Raw genomic sequence first — 23,073 nt, 5'->3', positions numbered from 1 at the left:
ACAAAACGAATGGCGAGGGCGCGCAGAACTAATGGCGAGGGAGCGCAGAACTAATGGCGAGGGCGCGCAGAACTAATGGCGAGGGAGCGCAGAACTAATGACGAGGGCGCGCAGAACTAATGACGAGGGCGCGCAGAACTAATGACGAGGGCGCGCAGAACTAATGGCGAGGGAGCGCAGAACTAATGGCGAGGGAGCGCAGAACTAATGACGAGGGCGCGCAGAACTAATGGCGAGGGAGCGCAGAACTAATGGCGAGGGCGCGCAGAACTAATGGCGAGGGAGGGCAGAACTAATGGCGAGGGAGGGCAGAACTAATGACGAGGGCGCGCAGAACTAATGGCGAGGGCGCGCAGAACTAATGGCGAGGGCGCGCAGAACTAATGGCGAGGGAGGGCAGAACTAATGGCGAGGGAGGGCAGAACTAATGGCGAGGGCGCGCAGAACTAATGGCGAGGGAGCGCAGAACTAATGGCGAGGGAGGGCAGAACTAATGACGAGGGCGCGCAGAACTAATGACGAGGGCGCGCAGAACTAATGACGAGGGCGCGCAGAACTAATGGCAAGTGAGCGCAGAACTAATGGCGAGGGCGCGCAGAACTAATGGCGAGGGAGCGCAGAACTAATGGCGAGGGCGCGCAGAACTAATGGCGAGGGAGCGCAGAGGGAACGGAAACACAAAACTAATGGCGAGGGCTTGCAGAACTAATGGCGAGGGAGCACGAGCGCGCGTGTGTATGTATATATATATGTCTGTGTGTGTCTGCGTGCTCACCTGTTTGGTCTTGGATCTGCTGATTGTATCTGAAAGTGGTTTCTTCTTTTCTTTAACTGCTGTTTTGGAGAAAAGGTCAACAAATTCGTCAAAATCCACGGATGGCTCTTCGATCTTGTCCCAAACAACAGAACTCGAGTCCCTGCAGAAAACGAATACATGAGAACCAGCAGTGAGACCAACCGGCTCTAGCAACCACTTTTATACAATAGAGCCCGATCAAGCAAATAAACAAACATGAGTGTAACAGCCCTCGACACACAGTTAATCAATATTCTCTTCCAACAGATATCGGACATTTCCTTTCATTTAGTTAATCTGACAACTATTTAGGGTTGGAACCGAGAACCGGTTTATTTTCAGAATTAGCTTGTAGCTTAAGAAGCTACAATTTCAAAGTAGTTACGGTTACTGCGTATTGCCTTTGTAGTTCAGTGTACCAACTATGGAAAAAAGCACACAGTCCTCCCTGAGAACCCAAATGAAAGCTGTGCAAACAGAAGAACTGAAGGTACTGAAGTACTTTTTGGTGTGCAGCTGTATTCGGGTCCAGTAGAGCGGCTTCATGGGTCTCGGCGGTTCCACGACACACTTGCGGGCCGGTTTCTCATGCACCGCTCCGAACGCGTACAGCCCCAGTGGCAGCGCAGGAGGAAGGGACCCCGATCCAAATGGCAAAGGAGGAGCACAGGCCCCGAGAGATGGAGGACCAGGAGGTCCTGGAGGAGGCGGCGGAGGCGGGGGAGGCACAGATAGACCAGGTAAAGGAGGCGGAGGTGGCGGAGGCACAGATAGACCAGGTAAAGGAGGCGGAGGCGGCGGGAATGAAGAGACAGGAAGAGGAGGTGGTGGTGGAGGTGCACTCATCCCAGGAAGAGGAGGTGGTGGTGGAGGTGCACTCATCCCAGGAAGAGGAGGTGGTGGTGGAGATGCACTCATCCCAGGTAGAGGAGGTGGTGGTGGAGGTGCACTCATCCCAGGAAGAGGAGGTGGTGGTGGAGGTGCACTCATCCCAGGAAGAGGAGGTGGTGGTGGAGGTGCACTCATCCCAGGTAGAGGAGGTGGTGGTGGAGGAGATGAAGAGCCTGGAAGTGGAGGAGGTGGAGGAAGAGCACTCATCCCTGGAAGAGGAGGAGGTGGTGGTGGAGGAAATGCAGAGCCTGGAGGTAGAGGAGGTGGAGGAGGTGCTGTATGGATTTGAGGCAATAAACCGCTCTGCTGCTCCTGGCATTTGCACACATATGCTTGAGACCCAGGCCCGGCCTGATCAGGGGCAGATTCGGTTTCTGACCCCAGCGAGGGCTCACTCTGTCTGGGCAGCGGCGTCTCCTTGAGGCCCTGGTCCAATGAAGGCACTTTAAACCGAAAGCTCTCGTCCACCGGTGACGTCTGCACTGATTTAGCCTCCAGCAGCAACAGGAGAGCATTTTCAGTCTGCAGATCCACATGGCAGATGTTCGGGATGAGGAATTCCTCTCCGCCGCACTCCTGATCCTGTGTAATGACCTCACGCTCCACCAGAGGGTGCTGTTTCTCCAGCTCAGCGATTTTACTGCGCAGGTCTTCAATGGTTTGCTCCAACTGTTCGATCACACAGACGTGCTCCTGTTTCAAATGCACCGTCTTCAACACCGACTGCTCCTAGAGATTCAAAAATAAATCAGGTTTAGCTTATTTTTAATACAGATATGTATTTAAATGTGTTTATTGTCACTTTGTTTACTACTTTTACCTTATTTTGTCCACTATGATATTTCATTATACCTGATGATAATACTTTATTGTTATTGTATTTGCACTACTTGCATTTCATTGTTAGTTAGGGGCCCTTATGCAACTATTTAGATTCCTCCGGAAGGAGGAAATCTATTGTTATTGACGGTTTTATTACTATTATTATTATTATTATTATTATTATTATTATTATTTTTCCTTGAGCCCAATATCTCAAAAAGTCCCTGGTCAAAAATGTTCTAAATTGGCACATTGATACTCCATGCCAACGGGTACCCCCACACCAACAATGGCCCACATTCGCCCATAGGTGGCACCACAGGCCACGCCTCCAAAGAATATTTGAAAAGTGATGGCAATTCCACCCCATTTGTCTAATTCTTCTGAAACTTGGTGTACGCCCAAATGTCCCATTTTCAAAGTGATGGTATTTCCACCCCATTTGTCCAATTCTTCTGAAACTTAATTTCTCATGGGGAACAAAAAGCCTCAAGGATCCATAATTTCCACCATGACAGATTTTCCTGTACAGTGAAAATTTGGAAAAACCTACAAAAATCTTCTTCTCCTAAACCGTAGCTCCAATTGACTTGAAATTTGGTACCCATGTGTATAACTGATGTCTTTCAATACGTTAATTAGCAAAAATAAATAAAACACAAAATGGCAGAAAGGGGCGTATTTATGTAAATGTCCACATTGCCTCAATATATATATGTCAATAAATCAAATGTCATTTTGTCTGATGGTTTTCCAAACCTAACATTCTTCAAGATGACATCACTCTGAAGTACTATGCAAACAATGGCCAACATTTGCCTTTAGGGGGCGCTACAGGCCATACGGAAAAGTCCCATTTTTGGGTCAAAAATATTCAAATTGTGTACACTGATAATACAGGCCAACGGTAACCCCTAAACCAATAATGGCCCACATTTGCCCTTAGGGGGCGCTACAGGCCATGCAAAATTCCTATTTTCAAAGTGATGTCATGAAGTGAGGCCATACCGAAAAGTCCAATTTTTGGGTCAAAATTTTTCAAATTGTGTACATTGATACTACAGGCCAACGGTAACCCCTAAACCAATAATGGCCCACATTTGCCCTTAGGGGGCGCTACAGGCCATGCAAAATTCCTATTTTCAAAGTGATGTCATATCCACCCCATTTATTGAGTTTGTCTGATTTCTCACTGGAAACAAAAAAGTCTCAAGGATCCATAAGGTCCGGTATGATGGATTTTCCTGTACACTGAAAAGGTTTCGTTTAGGATTAAGACAGAAAGACATGTGTTTTGGATTCCTCAATTGGGAGGGTTTAACCCCAACCCTCTACTGATCAATTTTAAATGATTTGCCATTTTGTTTTGGTTTTATTATTATTTCTTCTATTGGTCATTTCAGTCCACGTATCTCAAGAACAGAATGGTAAAAAGTTGTCAAATTTGGCAGCTACGTAGAGGACATTTTAAAAAGGAGCTATGTCAATTTTGGGGTTCTATCTCAAACCGTCTAGCGCCACCAACTGGTCAAACATGCATTGTAATGAAGTTGACAGCAAGGATGCCAAATAGGAAGTGAGGTTGCAACGGTTAGCTAACGATGGTGTATTGAAGCGAAAATTGGTACAAGTCAACACCGCCATGTCCTGAGGTTATATGAAAAGTTTGGGAACAGCAGCACCACCTAATAGTCATGAAACCTTAAATAAATGCCATACAGTATCACTGTCCTATAATCAGAGTTGTCTTTCGGTTTCTTGGCTCTGGTAGAGCTCACTTGGGTCTGCTTTTGTGAGTAAACAAGTATAATATATCTGCAACCATAGTTATTACTTTGCAAAATGCTTTAGCTATACAAAATGTAGTTTGTCATGCCAAAAAAAGCTGGATAAAATTGAAACTGAAATGTGAGTGAGAGAGACAGGAGTGATGAAAAACAGATAGACAGAAACTCTTCCACCGAACTATAAACCAAAGTCACTTCTGTTTAAATGTCACAGTTAAATGTGTCTTCCTGGGAGTGTTTAGGTGGAAACATATCTGATGAGCAACAGCTGCATATTCACACACATAAACAGAGTGAAAACACATCAACAAAAGCCAGATCAGAAACTCTATATGCTCAAACGGACCTCACACAGCACCCAATAAAGACCAGCACATTGACAATGACAAACAACAACAATGAAGCGGCTGAAGTCACAGCGAGACATTTCTTTCTCGTTTCTCCGTGGTCGACTGAAATGAGTTTCAATGGCCAATAAAGACAGCGATATCTAGAACAGAATGTCTGTTATGAGGGGTGCACCGTTTCCAAATCGCCATATTTGATGGTGACAAAGTGACTTACAGTACACTTATTACAGGGACAATCCCCCCGGAGCAACCTGGAGTTAAGTGTCTTACTCAAGGACACAATGGTGGTGACTGTGGGGATCAAACCAGCAACCTTCTGAGTACCAATGTATTATACAGAGCACTTATTACAGGGACAATCCCCCCGGAGCAACCTGGAGTTAAGTGTCTTACTCAAGGACACAATGGTGGTGGCTGTGGGGATCAAACCAGCAACCTTCTGAGTACCAATGTATTATACAGTGCACTTATTACAGGGACAATCCCCCCGGAGCAACCTGGAGTTAAGTGTCTTACTCAAGGACACAATGGTGGTGACTGTGGGGATCAAACCAGCAACCTCCTGATTACCAGTTATGTGCTTTAGCCCACTATGCCACCTCTGTAGGGTACAGTATCAAATCATATGGATCTGTGATGCGTTTCAAGCTTTCTGCTTGATTTGGCAAGCGATCCATTTCGACAAACTTTGCGATTTTAACTGTAAACACGATTAACATCATCTAATATTGCTGCGTGGCCTTTTACGGTCTAGTACGGGAGCCTTGATCCGCACTGTGAAAAAATATTCACTAGGTGAAATATTTTTTTTTTTAAATACTACAACAATACAAATAAATTTTTTTTTATAAATATCGGCGTGTGGCGAGTTGTGCGTAGATGCCGCGGAGAATAGCGTGAAGCCTCCACACGCGCCATGTCTCCACGGTAACGCGCTCAAGTCACGTGATAATTTGCGCGGATTGACTGTTTCAGACGCGGAGGCAGCTGAGATTCGTCCTCCGCCACCCGGATTGAGTCCCACGAGGACTAATGGTGCGTTCACATACAACGCGAAGCCGGGCGGCGCAAATTAAGCAAACAGCGCTACTCAAACACGCAAAATCGCTTAATTTGCATATTCGCACAAGTTTCCATTTTGCAACTCGAGCGAAAAATGATACAACCAGCTATTGGTTGTACTTTACTATGTTCCAAGTCGTAGCCGCCCCTCCTCCTGTCCTTTTCCGGAAGAGATGGGGGAATACTTGTGGGTTCACGTTACTCGCGCGAACGCCAATTTAAACACGTTTAATTCACTAGGTGAAATTTATTTTTTTAAGCCATCTTAGTGCCTACCTGAGCCTGTGTGTCCAAAACATTTTTTTTATTATTACTTTTATTTTTAAATAAAAAAATAAAAAAAATATTTTTTTTTTTTTTTAATCTCTCAAATATATTTTCGTTTCGACGCCTCTCGCTCCATTAGGCTCATTAACGATGCATATCCATGGGAGTTTGAGACCTAGGGACAACCAGACAGCTGGACGATGCTTGAACAGAAAGCAGCTCTGCATCTTTAACTCGACACGGCGCCAGAGCAGCGAATAGGCAACGCTAAACCGAGTCATGCCTCTAAACGCAGTATATTAAGATGCAAACACCGTGAGAGGCATCAAAACAGGCAAAGACGTCCATCTAGCGCATTCTTACATGAGCCAACAAATGAAGCAAAGCCCCTCATCAATAGCAGCATCTGTATTCCCGGTGGTGAATGCCATCAGAAATAACTCCCGTTGTTACGCTTGACAACGAATGCCATATGATGCATATGTAACCTGAGGAATATTCGTTTAATTGTGGGCAGGGCTGGATGGGTAATCTGGCATATCCGGGCATTTTCCCGGTGGGCCGACGCACTTTAGGTCCGATCAGGTGCAAGACTGGCCATCAGGAGAACCGGATGGGCCGGCTGCGAAACGGGCCGCGATATGCAGAAAAGGACAGCGAACACCCCCCATCCCAATCAACAACTTTTGGGCCAGTTGCTATGTAAAATCCCAGGCCGTTGTCTCTTCCCAGTCCAGCCCTGATTGTGGGATTACATGTATTATTAAACTCTCAAACACATACATACACACATACACATACACACACACACACACACACACACACACACACACATGAACCACTAATCACCACCACGAGGAGGTTATTCCATGTGACTCTACCCTCCCTAGCAAACGGGACAATCTGGTTGCTAAGGAGACCTGACTGGAGTCAAACTCAGACTTAAGATTTGCAAAACCTTCTCGTCACAGTATTATATGACTATAAATAAACATTCACAGCTGTCATCCGTCACCTTATAAGATTTCATGCTTACTGATAGTGGCACCTGGTGGCCGAGGTTGGTACTGCATGCTAATTGTTAGCTAACAAGCCAAAAAAAAACCATTCTCGTGTTGCCTCGAGAAAAAAATATTTTTTTGAGGAGTAAAACCAAAGTTTGATTTTTTTTGGCAGAATTATTTTTATTTAACATTTTTTTTTTTTTTTTTTTGGAGAGATCAAAACATATAGGCTCAGGAGGGCACTTAAACACCTAAAATTTTCTTTTACACCAGTGCGGTTCAGGACTCCATCTGCAGCGGTCTATGATTATATATACACAAATGGTTCGATATACTGGCGAGGAGTACTTCATATGCACTCTATACTTGGTCGGGGCTCCTTTTGCAGGAATTACTGCCCCAATGTGGCATGGAGGCAATCTGCCTGTGTCACGGCCGAAGTGTTCTGGAAGCCCAGTACCATTGATTCTCTGTGGGGTTCAGGTCAGGGGAGTTGGCTGGCCAATCAAGCACACTAACACCAGTTACTTGTACCTCTGGCACTGTGGGCAGGTGCCAAGCCCTGCTGGAAAAGGAAATCAGCATCTCCATAAAGCTTGTCAGCAGATGGAAGCATGAAGTGCTCTAAAATCTCCTGACAGACGGCTGTATTGACTCTCAACTTGAGAAAACACAGTGAACACTAGCAGATGACATCACACCCCAAACTTCACACTGGATTCTGTGCCACACCACTCTTCCTCCAGACTCTGGGACCTTGATTCCCAAATGATATGCAATATTTACTTTCATCAAGAGGACTTTGGACCATTGAGGAATTATTATCTGCAGTAATTTGTGCAAAAGGAGCCCCGAACAAGTGTCGAGTGCATAAATGAACAATCTCAACATACTTCCCATAGTTCCATACTTTTAATGACTTCTATTATTCATCTGTGCAGCACTGTCGCCCTCTGCTGGCGAACACGGTGAACTGCAGTCCTGCATATCTCTTTATGACATCACAAACTCTGGGAACTATTAAACATTCCTCCAGCAGGACATTCAAAACAAACAACCACATGATAATTATCAAAATAATCACATTAATGGAACGGAGCACATTTGGAAAGATATCTGATCGATCGTTGCATTGATTAATCATGAATACATTCTTCCACGACAGAATCAATAAATCACGTGTCGTTTATATCTCCAGAAACAAAGAACTTGCTGAAAGAAACATTCCCTACATTTTTAAAACAAAGTGGGAGTCGTTTCAAATCGATCATAATGATATTACTTTTGGACATGCAGCGTGATAAGTTACTTATAAATACGGTAATCAATTAAAAGTACCACGATATGTATCAAAGTACAATGATATGGGGGGTCTGGGTATCTCAGCGAGTATTGACGCTGACTATCACACCTGGAGTCGTGAGTTTGAATCCAGGGCGTGCTGAGTGACTCCAGCCAGGTCTCCTTAGCAACCAAATTGGCCCGGTTGCTAGGGAGGGTAGAGTCACATGGGGTAACCTCCTCGTGGTCACTATAATGTGGTTCTCGCTCTCGGTGGGGCGTGTGGTGAGTTGTGCGTGGATGCCGCGGAGAATAGCGTGAAGCCTCCACACGCGCTACGTCTCCACGGTAACGCGCTCAATTAGTCAAGTGATAAGATGTGCGGATTGATGGTCTCGGAGGCAACTGAGATTCGTCCTCCGACACCCTACGCCACCATGAGGTACATACAACGCGAAGCCGGGCGGCGCGAATTAAGCAAATTGCACTACTCGAACACGCAAAATCGCTTCATTTGCATATTCGCGAGAGTTCAAATTTTTCAACTCGAGCGAGAAATTCGCACGACACATTGTCGCGAAAGGCTACCAGCATTGAGATTGTCCGGATGTCACTGATGTACTGACGTAGCAGCAGAAGAAATCTGGAAAAATGGATGAATTGTTGTAGCGGTGTGTCATACGTGACACAACGTCATACATGTACAGAGACCGGACGAATAATGACGTCGCTTGGAGGAAAGTGAGCGAGGAAGTTGGACTACCTGGTAAGTTCTGAAAATATGCACGTCTACTTGATTCCAGCTATTGGTTGAACTTTACTATGAACGTCGTAGAAGCCCCGCCTCCTGTCCTTTTCCGGAAGAGAAGCGGGAATACTCACGGGTTCACGTTACTCGCGCAAACGCCAGTTTAAACACACGTTTATAATCCAGCGGTCAAATTCATGCAAAGTGAAAATTGTCCTCGCATTGTATGTGAACGCACCATTAGAGCGCTTTGGGAATTGGGTGTTACAAATTGGGAGAAAAAGGCATAATGCCTAATGCTACACATTAATCATCTAAAAATAATGTATATTATATCAAACAAAAAACGTTTGGTAATTGGTCATTTTGTTTCTTTTTATAGCACTTCGAATAATGGCCATTATTAGGATCACATGGTTTCAGATGTTGGCGTGATAAAAGGGAAGTTGTACCTGTATTTGCCGGATTTCCTCTTCCTGATGTTTCTTTAAGTCTGAGACGACAGCTTGATGCTCTGAAACGCACACAAGTACATGAAATCAATATATATCTTTATATGCATCTATACACATACACACACGCTAAAGATGAATCTGGTCATGTGACTGTCCCACGATCAATCACAGTTAAACACATTCAAATATTCTGTGGTTTTATTTGAATCCCATTTCCTCCCAATTTGGAACGCCCAATTCCCACTACTCCGTAGTTCCTCGTGGTGGCGCGGTTACTCGCCTCAATCTGGGTGGCGGAGGACGAGTCTCAGTTGCCTCCACGACTGAGACCATCAATCCGCGCATCTGATCACGTGACACATTGTGCATCCGCGGAGACTCACAGCATGTGGAGGCTCATGCTACTCTCCACAATCCACACACAACTCACCACACGCCCCATTGAGAGAACCACTAATCACCACCACGAGGAGGTTACCCCATGTGACTCTACCCTCCCTAGCAACCGGGCCAATCTGGTTACCCCATGTGACCCTACCCTCCCTAGCAACCGGGCCAATTTGGTTACCCCATGTGACCCTACCCTCCCTAGCAACCGGGCCAATCTGGTTACCCCATGTGACCCTACCCTCCCTAGCAACCGGGCCAATTTGGTTACCCCATGTGACCCTACCCTCCCTAGCAACCGGGCCAATCTGGTTACCCCATGTGACCCTACCCTCCCTAGCAACCGGGCCAATCTGGTTACCCCATGTGACCCTACCCTCCCTAGCAACCGGGCCAATTTGGTTACCCCATGTGACCCTACCCTCCCTAGCAACCGGGCCAATCTGGTTACCCCATGTGACCCTACCCTCCCTAGCAACCGGGCCAATTTGGTTACCCCATGTGACTCTACCCTCCCTAGCAACCGGGCCAATCTGGTTACCCCATGTGACCCTACCCTCCCTAGCAACCGGGCCAATTTGGTTACCCCATGTGACCCTACCCTCCCTAGCAACCGGGCCAATTTGGTTACCCCGTGTGACTACCCTCCCTAGCAACCGGGCCAATTTGGTTACCCCATGTGACTCGACCCTCCCTAGCAACCGGGCCAATTTGGTTACCCCGTGTGACTCGACCCTCCCTAGCAACCGGGCCAATCAGGTTGCTAAGGAGACCTGACTGGAGTCAACCTCACGACTCCAGGTGTGGTAGCCAGCAAAATCAAAACAGCTTATTTGAGCTTTGTCTAGATTAAGGAGACTTTTAAGATTAAGGTTAGTCGGGACGTCCCGTATTTTGCCCTCATACAGGACACCCATTGCCCCATATTGAAGCGCCTAAATGCTCGAGAGGGACTTGTGTTACCATTATTATCAGCCGAATAATGTCAATGAGTGTTTGTGCTGCAGGACTGACACAGAGTGAATTATGAGTTTGTTGTGGCTTGTTTGTAAACAAACAAGAAAGCGAATGAAAGGTAGTAAACAAGGAGAAACGTCTTTAATCCTGCTGATGATGAAGACAACGGATACAATGAGATGTTAAATGAGACAACACAAATGTCTGTTCGTTCAGATACTTACCCTCCTCTTCCTCGAACGCTGTAAATGCAGGAAGAAAATAAGCGAGTTTAGAGACGTGAGAGACTCTTGCAACCCTGTTACAAAAAATGGGGGACATCAACCTCATGATGTCATCTTCTAGCAATGAAGACACACACACACACACACACACACACACACAATGACTTGCAAAGGCCCTGGGGCCAATTATCTCCAAGGGCCCCCCTCCACCCAAAAGTTGTTGCCCTTGATTACCCCCCCGGTAGTCAAGGGCCCCCGGGCACTGGCCCCATCGGTAATCCGTCCCTGTATGTATGTATGCATCCATGTGTATATGTGTGTATATATATATAAAAACAACATTTCAGAATGGCTGACAGTTGTCTAGGTGCTAGCTAGTTTAATGCTAGTAATTATTAATGTCATTTGTAATTATTTATAATAGCATGTATTTTTATTTGTTTGATAATTGTTCATGCAGTAACTTTGGTAACAGGGTTTAACCTGAAGAATTCAGTCAACAACTATTTGGAGTAAAAAATGTGAAAATGTAATTGAGATTTACTTGTCTTCATGCTTAAAGTGTAACGAAAATGTTCTTTGCACCTTTATTATTTTTCAACACCGCCTGTATAAAATTTGATACGCTATTTACTAAAGCCTGTGCATCATTAACAGTCGAAATTTAGCCGAAAATCCTGTTATCTGCAATGTGCGAGATGTCTGCTGCCACCTGGTGGACGTTTCAGAGTATTTCTTTAATTTTTCCCATGTCCGCGTTTGTATTGCGCGCACTCGTTTTTTTATGAGCAATCTTTCTTGATTTAATGAAGTCAAATTGACAGTATTGATTATATTGTAACTGATATTTTAAAATGAGTGTTTGCTGAATATATGCAGCTTGTGCTTGGTTCAAATTTTGTATATTATTTTATTGAAAACCCCCCATTAAAATCAATGCATCACATGTGATACAACAGGCTTTTGAGGAATGCCATTCTCATGCCATGTGATCATCAAATCAGCCAATCATGTGGCAGCAGTGCAGTGCAAACAATCATGCAGATACGGGTCAGGAGCGTCCATTAATGTTCAAATCAACCATCAGAATGGGGAAAACATTTTCTCTCCCAATGATTTGGAGCATGGCATGATTGTTGGTGCCAGACGGGCTGGTTTGAGTATCTCAAATGTGCAATTGTCCTGAGAAGAATAGCGTGTCTCAATGCTGTTCTGAGACGCGGGTTGGCGCTGTTTTGGCATCACAAGGGGGACCTACACAATATTAGGCAGGTGCTTTTAATGTTATGGCTGATCGGTGTATATATAAAGTACTTTGTATTATACATACAAAGATCAATACATAAACCGTAATGACAGAACAGGACTACGTGTGTGCATGTGTTCTTACCAGCCTCAGTGTATTTGGGTTCAGGTCGCTCCTCAGCTCCCGGTCTGGTCGGGGGCCACAGGTTCTTCAGGTGTCCAGGTAAACATCCTTCCAAACGCTCCAGTGACTGTGGCGGCTGACTCACGGCGGCCCATGTGTACAGCTGATCTTGCTGGAGAGAGAAAGACAATACAAATAGGCACATTAGGACAAGGGTGCTAAAACAGATATGCGAGAGTCACGGCTAAAGAAGAGATTGGGTTGGATTGACCAAACATCCAAATTTCAGAAACATCCATGGCTATTTTTTTGTTGTTTGTTTTAACTTTTTCTGAAGATAGATAAAGAAATTATGAAAAAACCCGAAATATGAAATGTCATGGATGAATATTTACTGAGTAATCCATTGTTTTGGATAAGAAGGGGGTCAAAATGACTATTTCCGCCTATGATTTTGGAGCAAAACTACAGGTCAATAAAATACCCTTATTAAGGTGTGAGCATCATGATTGTATTTGTACACACAGATCAGTAGATCTATTACTAATATCAGTCGACTCCAGCAGCTCTTGTTGCGTTATACGCCAATGGTGCGAGTCCAAATATGGGCAAAAACACTTTGTGTCTGCTGTTTTTCCAAAGTTGGAGCGCCTATAACTCCCGAAGTGTTAAAGATATCTTAATGTCCTTTTACATTCTGGTTTATAAAATGTTTTTATTTTTGTATCTTGATTTTGAAGACCCTAAATGGTTCAATCCCAGAGATATGGGGCTCTCAATGTGGCTCCACGCGAATGTATTTCTACAGCCGTTTCGCATCATAGCTGTAACTACATCGTGTGTTTCAACACTACTGAAACACTGTATCGATCAATCAGCATCTAGGACGTGAGCTATCCATTTCATCAAATTAAATATAGTAGATTCACTGATAAAAACAAACAAAAAAAACTCGCAAAAAAACTAAAATGACGACTCGAAGAAGAATGGCACAAGATATGAAGGCTTGTTTTCAGAGTAGAAGAATATTTAGACATGTTACTAGAAACAAGACATGACATTTTGTGCAGAAGTGTGATATAAATCATCATATTTAGTGTCTGATTTGCAGTGTGACCTGAAATGAACTTGTGAAATCTATAGGGGTCACTTCGAAATGTTTTCGGGACCTTTCCTCCCACAGCTGCAACGTCACTGACAATGATGCACATCCGCCGCAACACGAGCATTGTGATGATCTGATGTTAAACTTCACACGCAAATCAAACCGCTAACATGCATTCCACCGTGTCCGTTTCCTTTGGCTTCAATCTTGCAACTTCATACGTGTGCAACATATGCAGGATAGGAAATGCCCCGGAGGCTCCTTCGAACGGTTCTTGGAGCATGTTAGCACTCAAAAGTTCATCAGGGAATGAGTTGTGACTATGAGTTATGATGCATTTATTCAGCAGAGTCAGATCAGAGGAGTTTAATACGTGTGAAGAGAAGAAATGTGTCACCTCTCATTAAACATGTGTTAAATCATCACTCAGATCTCCGTAAATACACACAAACAAACAACCATCTCCAGCTGCCCTGCCTGACGCCGGGATGTAATGGATTACAGACGGAACGGGTCGACTGGGGTAAAGATTAAGGTATATGTTGACTTGAACGGCTCCTGGAAAGTTGCTAACAAGAACGTCGGAAGACGTAAAACGTTTCCAGCGATATTGATCACTTAGTGGCAAATAATCGGCAGATATCATGAACTGTTGATGTCAATGGAAGAACGGATGCACAATTGACACATTTGTTCTTCTCGTGTTTCGTGAATAAGGTCCTAGGGGAGTAATGGAGGTGTTATTAGCACACTTTTCCATTCTTGTGCTGCCACAGAGATTTGGGCAAATGTTTTAGTGAATCCTTTTATTGCTATTCTTCATCTTCATCTAATGCAACGGAAATGTGCACAAACTCAATTGAATGGTAAAAGTCGGGAGTTTAGGGAGGGTCTGGGTATCTCAGCGAGTATTGACGCTGACTATCACACCTGGAGTCGTGAGTTTGAATCTAGGGCGTGCTGAGTGACTCCAGCCAGGTCTCCTTAGCAACCAAATTGGCCCGGTTGCTAGGGAGGGTAGAGTCACATGGTGTAACCTCCTCGTGGTCACTATAATGTGGTTCTCGCTCTCGGTGGGGCGTGTGGTGAGTGACTCCAGCCAGGTCTCCTTAGCAACCAAATTGGCCTGGTTGCTAGGGAAGGTAGAGTCACATGGTGTAACCTCCTCGTGGTCACTATAATGTGGTTCTCGCTCTCGGTGAGGCATGTGGTGAGTTGTGCTTGGATGCCGTGGAGAATAGAGTGAAGCCTTCACATGCTGCGAGTCTCCTTAGCAACCAAATTGTCCCGGTTGCTAGGGAGGTTAGAGTCACACGGTGTAACCTCCTCGTGGTCGCTATAATGTGGTTCTCGCTCTCGGTGCGGTGTGTGGCGAGTTGTGTGTGGATGCCGCGGAGAATAGCGTGAAGCCTCCACACGCGCTACATCTCCACGGTAAGGCGCTCAACAAGTCACGTGATAAGATGCGCGGATTGACGGTCTCAGACGTGGAGGCAACTGAGGTGAGTCACTACGCCACCCGGATTGAGGCGAGTCACTACGCCACCACAAGGACTTGGAGGGCATTGGGAATTGGACGTTACAAATTGGGGAGAAAAATAGGCGGGGCTTAAAAATGTTTTTGAGTGATGTATTGGCCAGGCCAATTATTTATTAGCTGATGTTTTGCCGCTTTGATATTATTGCATTGGCCGATAACCATGACATATTATCCAATTAATAGAAGTATAGACGTATTGTTTCATAAATTATTGTAAAATTTAGTAAATAGTCAAATTTGTTGTGCATACATATGGGCATCACATGTGCAATCATTAAAATGTATTTTCTATACATGAAAATATGGGTGTTTGTATCGAAGGTAGATTTTCATTCAAACGATTTCAACTTTAATATTTCTGCTACATGAAGTTTCTTCCTCGCCATTTATTTTTGGTACTTCTCAAATGTCTTCTGTCTAGATTTGACTGTTTTAGACTTCAGACCCCGACTTTCAATATTAAACTATGAAAATACATTATTAAAAAATAACGTTTTTTCAAACGTTATTGCACTTGTTAATCAAGTGGACAAAAGTGTCAGTGAAGAGCACGCTTGAGACGAAATGAGACAAAACAAAGAAAATTCAAGAGAAATATCACTTTTACTGGTCATCAAGCGCCAATCAAAATTATGCAAAAAGTGTGAAAGTATCATATTATTGCGCCTCATTCATGAAACAAGAACGAATTTACGTAAATCATTCGTGAAGTCACTCAGACAAATTCTCGTATTAATGAAAGATTTCGAAAGTTTTCAAACGGTCACAAGAATTAAATGAGTAATAAAAAAAGTACTAATAATTAAATTAGTGAAACCTAACAAATTACTTTTTAACCCATAGCTAATACTTTAGTTACTTTACTGCTTGCATTATTTTAAAATGAATGCCCTTTATGTGTCTGGTGGGACAAATTTTATATTTGAGCTCTATAATTTAGGTTTGCATCAGTAAATCACATTCAGTTGATAACGTATGCTCAATGCTAATGCTGTTAAACCTATAAAATAACATTGTGAACCGCTTACAAATCTGTGATATCTTACAGCGTTTCGCTCAAAGATCTTCTTCAGGCATTCGGTTAATTTCTCTGAGGCCTGTCGCGATTATTAAGTCATTTGCAATAACCCCGATTATTGCGCACCTTAAATTCCAAATTGCATTTTAAATGGCCAAATAAAAGAATTAAGCGAATATATAAATGCCATGAATGACGGGTTTGTGTGTCATTAAATTGAACTTGGAGCGCCACACCACGGACATCAACCCAGAGCAGCCAAATATTTACAATATATATAAATATAAATATGAGTTCCAAAAACAACAGTGTAATTATAAAATTGAACAAAACTAAAAGTTGACAAAAGAGACATTAAATATTTTGAGGAGTGGTGGTGGTGTAGTGGTCTAATGGACATAACTGGTAAACTGGTAATCAGAAAGTCGCTGGTTCAATCCCCACAGCCACCACCATTGTGTCCTTGAGTAAGACACTTAACTCCAGGTTGCTCCGGGGGGATTGTCCCTGTAATAAGTGCACTGTATAATACATTGGTACTCAGAAGGTTGCTGGTTTGATCCCCACAGTCACCACCATTGTGTCCTTGAGTAAGGCACTTAACTCCAGGTTGCTCCGGGGGGATTGTCCCTGTAATAAGTGCTCTGTATAATACATTGGTAATCAGAAGGTTGCTGGTTTGATCCCCACAGTCACCACCATTGTGTCCTTGAGTAAGGCACTTAACTCCAGGTTGCTCCGGGGGGATTGTCCCTGTAATAAGTGCACTGTAAGTCGCTTTGGATAAAAGCGTCTGCCAAATGCATAAATGTAAATGTAAATATTGTTTCCTATTGTATTATTTGATTGACATATTTGAAGTTAAATTTGTAAAAATTACTTACGATGTACGAGGGATACATCGTAAGTAAATAATTGTGTCAGAAAGCGCAATTATTACATGACAATCAATCGTCAGAAGCGCAATTATTACTTGACAATCAATCGTCAGAAAGCGCAATTATTACTTGACAATCAATCGTCAGAAGCGCAATTATTACATGACAATCAATCGTCAGAAGCGCAATTATTACTTGACAATCAATCGTCAGAAAGCGCAATTATTACTTGACAATCAATCGTCAGAAAGCGCAATTATTACATGACAATCAATCGTCAGAAGCGCAATTATCACTTGACAATCAATCGTCAGAAAGCGCAATTATTACTTGACAATCAATGCGTCAGAAAGCGCCAATTATCACTTGACAATCAATGCGTCAGAAAGCGCCAATTATTACTTGACAATCAATCGTCAGAAAGCGCCAATTATCACTTGACAATCAATCGTCAGAAAGCGCCAATTATTACTTGACAATCAATGCGTCAGAAAGCGCCAATTATCACTTGACAATCAATGCGTCAGAAAGCGCCAATTATTACTTGACAATCAATCGTCAGAAAGCGCAATTATTACTTGACAATCAATCGTCAGAAAGCGCAATTATTACTTGACAATCAATCGTCAGAAAGCGCAATTATTACATGACAATCAATCGTCAGAAAGCGCAATTATTACATGACAATCAATCGTCAGAAGCGCAATTATCACTTGACAATCAATCGTCAGAAAGCGCAATTATTACTTGACAATCAATCGTCAGAAAGCGCAATTATTACATGACAATCAATCGTCAGAAAGCGCAATTATTACATGACAATCAATCGTCAGAAGCGCAATTATCACTTGACAATCAATCGTCAGAAGCGCAATTATTACTTGACAATCAATCGTCAGAAAGCGCAATTATTACTTGACAATCAATCGTCAGAAAGCGCAATTATTACTTGACAATCAATCGTCAGAAAGCGCAATTATTACTTGACAATCAATCGTCAGAAAGCGCAATTATTACTTGACAATCAATCGTCAGAAGCGCAATTATCACTTGACAATCAATCATCAGAAGCGCAATTATTACTTGACAATCAATCGTCAGAAAGCGCAATTATTACATGACAATCAATCGTCAGAAGCGCAATTATCACTTGACAATCAATCGTCAGAAAGCGCAATTATTACATGACAATCAATCGTCAGAAGCGCAATTATCACTTGACAATCAATCGTCAGAAAGCGCAATTATTACATGACAATCAATCGTCAGAAGCGCCAATTATCACTTGACAATCAATGCGTCAGAAGCGCCAATTATCACATGACAATCAATCGTCAGAAGCGCCAATTATCACTTGACAATCAATGCGTCAGAAAGCGCAATTATTACATGACAATCAATGCGTCAGAAGCGCAATTATCACTTGACAATCAATCGTCAGAAGCGCCAATTATCACTTGACAATCAATCGTCAGAAAGCGCAATTATTACTTGACAATCAATCGTCAGAAAGCGCCAATTATTACATGACAATCAATCGTCAGAAAGCGCCAATTATTACATGACAATCAATCGTCAGAAGCGCAATTATCACTTGACAATCAATGCGTCAGAAGCGCCAATTATTACTTGACAATCAATCGTCAGAAAGCGCAATTATTACATGACAATCAATGCGTCAGAAGCGCAATTATCACTTGACAATCAATGCGTCAGAAGCGCCAATTATCACATGACAATCAATCGTCAGAAGCGCAATTATCACTTGACAATCAATCGTCAGAAAGCGCAATTATCACTTGACAATCAATCGTCAGAAAGCGCAATTATTACTTGACAATCAATCGTCAGAAGCGCAATTATTACATGACAATCAATCGTCAGAAGCGCAATTATCACTTGACAATCAATCGTCAGAAGCGCAATTATCACATGACAATCAATCGTCAGAAGCGCAATTATCACTTGACAATCAATCGTCAGAAAGCGCAATTATTACATGACAATCAATCGTCAGAAGCGCAATTATCACTTGACAATCAATCGTCAGAAGCGCAATTATCACTTGACAATCAATCGTCAGAAAGCGCAATTATTACATGACAATCAATCGTCAGAAAGCGCAATTATTACATGACAATCAATCGTCAGAAAGCGCAATTATTACATGACAATCAATCGTCAGAAGCGCAATTATTACTTGACAATCAATCGTCAGAAAGCGCAATTATTACATGACAATCAATCGTCAGAAGCGCAATTATTACTTGACAATCAATCGTCAGAAAGCGCAATTATTACTTGACAATCAATCGTCAGAAAGCGCAATTATTACATGACAATCAATCGTCAGAAAGCGCAATTATCACTTGACAATCAATCGTCAGAAAGCGCAATTATTACTTGACAATCAATCGTCAGAAAGCGCAATTATCACTTGACAATCAATCGTCAGAAAGCGCAATTATCACTTGACAATCAATCGTCAGAAAGCGCAATTATTACTTGACAATCAATCGTCAGAAAGCGCAATTATCACTTGACAATCAATCGTCAGAAAGCGCAATTATCACTTGACAATCAATCGTCAGAAAGCGCAATTATTACTTGACAATCAATCGTCAGAAAGCGCAATTATTACTTGACAATCAATGCGTCAGAAAGCGCCAATTATTACTTGACAATCAATCGTCAGAAAGCGCCAATTATTACTTGACAATCAATGCGTCAGAAAGCGCAATTATCACTTGACAATCAATCGTCAGAAAGCGCCAATTATTACTTGACAATCAATCGTCAGAAAGCGCAATTATTACTTGACAATCAATCGTCAGAAAGCGCAATTATTACTTGACAATCAATCGTCAGAAAGCGCAATTATTTCCCGACAATTAATCGTCAGAAGCGCAATTATCACTTGACAATCAATCGTCAGAAAGCGCAATTATCACTTGACAATTAATCGTCAGAAAGCGCAATTATCACTTGACAATCAATCGTCAGAAAGCGCAATTATCACTTGACAATCAATCGTCAGAAAGCGCAATTATCACTTGACAATCAATCGTCAGAAAGCGCAATTATTACATGACAATCAATCGTCAGAAGCGCAATTATTACATGACAATCAATCGTCAGAAAGCGCAATTATCACTTGACAATCAATCGTCAGAAAGCGCAATTATCACTTGACAATCAATCGTCAGAAAGCGCAATTATCACTTGACAATCAATCGTCAGAAAGCGCAATTATTACATGACAATCAATCGTCAGAAGCGCAATTATCACTTGACAATCAATCGTCAGAAGCGCAATTATTACTTGACAATCAATCGTCAGAAGCGCAATTATCACATGACAATCAATCGTCAGAAGCGCAATTATCACATGACAATCAATCGTCAGAAGCGCAATTATTACTTGACAATCAATCGTCAGAAAGCGCAATTATTACTTGACAATCAATCGTCAGCCAAACGTCATAATCATGACAGCCCCAATTATGATAATTATGAATGAACGTGCACACGCCCCCTCTTTACGTTTGTTTGGAGTTCATTAACACACACGTTTGCTAACAAATCTGGAGAGATTTCGGCAAGGTCCATTTAACAAGCAAATTACTCTGAATTTACTCTTATATTAACGAAAGTTTCAAGAATGAGGCCGATTGTGTGCATTTAAGATGCATCAAACGCGAGCTATGAAATTATGCGTATCAAGACAAAGGAGTCGGTCGTTTTATTTGATAAAGGTTATAAATGTAATCACAGTGCTTAAAGTGCCCAAAGTTGAAGCAGCACCCATGACATAATAGATACGCTGCATTATTTCGGACATCGTCTAGCATTGGTCGACCACAAGTAAAAACCTGCTAGTAAACGAAGTGTGCGAGTCGTCTGTTAAAGACTGGACCTGATAGAGGACAGTCTGTACGAGTCCAAGCGGGACCGCATCTTCGCCGTGTCCGTTCACAAACTCCTGAACGTCACAGAGTCCTCCAGGCTCGGCAGAGCACAGGACGGGTGAGGACAAACCCCTAGAAACATCCGTCCGGTCATCCTGCATCACTGCTCATCGCCATAGCAACATGCACAGAGCACGTCAGTGCTGTAAACACGCGTACAGCTCTCAGTTGCAGATTTGTTGAAGTTATCCGCTGCAAATCCCTGATGACATCAGCGGTGATACGTCTACCTTAAACACGCTTATGTCCATGACTCGGCATCATAAGCCATCCCAGTATCTCCCTGCATACGTCACAGCTGCGCAGTACAGAAGGTCCAAAGCTGCAGCCGTTTCAAAACAACCTTCCATCTTGGATCTGTGGCGGCCTTCACCAGTACAGATGCTGCAGTGAGATAAGAATCTCTCTCTCTCTCTCTGAGATTCAGCAAGAGAGTGACAACGGTTTTCACAATTCAGAGGGCTCAGATTTACCCAAGAGCCAATCACACGACTGCAAATATGTCAACGGGTAGAAAATGCTGAGCACACACTTTGGTGTCACGCACACACTCTAGAGTCACTGCAACAGCAATGATGCAGCAAACACACATTATCAAATAAACATGAAGCCCCGCCCAATCACAGTCTGTTAAAGAGACAGTTCAGCCATTAAATCGTCGTCCTCTCTCATATTAACTACTACTGTACAGTTAGTACTTTATGCACAGTGGCAGACCGGGATGCACCAATATAAACATGTATGTCCGATACAGACACCGATTTGCATAATCTATAGGCGAACGTTACAATTTCACACTATGCATATTTTGGGCAATTCCACGGAAGTGTCAATCACATCATTAAAAACTTTTAAATTCTGTATTATAGTGATATATAATGGATAATACCATCCAGACCGCTAGAGGGCGCCGCTTGCTCGCGCAGTGCTGACTGCTTTAGTAAATCGCACAAGGCCATATTGTGATTATCTTATTTCAATCATGCAGCATTAATGATATCATGCCGATCTCTCGGAAGTCAATGTCTGCTGGTTTTGAATGGTTATCATCATCACGTAGCCCATAGGTAAGTGCCGTTTTCACAACGGTCAGGTCCGCACGGCGGTTTTTCCACAACGCGAGAACGAAAAATTATAAAAATGAAATATAACATGTTATAACCGTTCTACATATTGTGGCTATTATTATTTCTGGATTGTGCATTTAAATTCAGAGATTTAAAAGGGTGTTACCAAATAATTATAAATACACCTCCCGTATTTCATATTGCCGTATTCATGCTTATAACTGATGGATATGCCGATGGTTTAATTCAGTCAATAATTGGCCAATAAATATTTCTAGTGGCTGGTTATTTTGTTCACTGTGTGGGTCGGGCACCTGTACAGAGTTTTTCCTTTACATATTTGTTTTATCTTAATTTTTGCCATTTTATATATTAGTTTTGTTATTGTGTATTTTCCGTGTGGACCGCAGGAAGACAAGCAGACACTTTGTGGAAGGTAATGGGGATCCGAATAAAGAAAAACAATAATACTAAAGAATAACATGTTAAAAAATTATAATATATGATTTTTTTGCCCTTCATTTTTATTATATCATTTTTTTTACTACATTTTATTATAATGTAAAAAAAAATTGGCTCCCATTTATTATAAAATGTATTTTTTTTGCTCTTCATTTTTTTATTTTATATATATTTATTTTTCCCCCCATTTTTTTTATTAACTACATAAAGTGTTGACAGTCACAGGTCGCTATATGCTTTCAGTATTGTATCATAAAGAGCAGCGTGAACATTCTGCTGAACATCTCTTTATGTTCCACTGAAGAAAAATAAAAACAGATTTGGGGAAAAAATGACCATTTTCATATTTGGCAGAACTATTCCTTCAGAAGAAATCATGTTGTCATAGTAACTGGGGTTGATGTTTTAATTGTGTGTGAATGTTGCTGCAGAATCACAGTTGATAACAAACCAGCCCGAATCAGTCAGTAGATGGCACTGTGTGTGTGTGTGTGTGTGAGTGTGTGTGAGAGAGAGAGAGAGAGTGTGTGTGTGAGAGAGAGAGAGAGTGTGTGTGAGAGTGTGTGTGAGAGAGAGAGAGTGTGTGTGTGAGAGAGAGAGTGTGTGTGTGAGAGAGAGAGAGTGTGTGTGTGAGA

The 23,073-nt window shown here is 42.6% G+C and overlaps 1 protein-coding gene across 2 annotated transcripts in view; it reads right to left on the bottom strand.

The window, feature by feature from the left end:
* fmn2b (formin 2b) overlaps nucleotides 1-23,073 on the bottom strand; it is an 82,523-nt gene that overhangs the window by 41,615 nt on the left and 17,835 nt on the right. The window contains exons 3-7 of one of the 2 annotated variants that reach the window (XM_052102702.1): nucleotides 12,422-12,572; nucleotides 11,032-11,049; nucleotides 9,461-9,522; nucleotides 1,299-2,416; nucleotides 776-917 (exon numbers count right to left, since the gene is read on the bottom strand). In XM_052102702.1, the coding sequence (XP_051958662.1) occupies nucleotides 776-917; nucleotides 1,299-2,416; nucleotides 9,461-9,522; nucleotides 11,032-11,049; nucleotides 12,422-12,572 (1,491 nt within the window). The remainder of the gene's footprint in view (nucleotides 1-775; nucleotides 918-1,298; nucleotides 2,417-9,460; nucleotides 9,523-11,031; nucleotides 11,050-12,421; nucleotides 12,573-23,073) is intronic. The other variant, XM_052102701.1, reaches the window with a different exon arrangement.

This window comes from Xyrauchen texanus, chromosome 33, assembly GCF_025860055.1.
Source record: "Xyrauchen texanus isolate HMW12.3.18 chromosome 33, RBS_HiC_50CHRs, whole genome shotgun sequence".
NCBI lineage: Eukaryota > Metazoa > Chordata > Actinopteri > Cypriniformes > Catostomidae > Xyrauchen > Xyrauchen texanus.
Note: the sequence above shows the minus strand (reverse complement) of the source record. Positions and strands in the feature narration are given on the sequence as shown.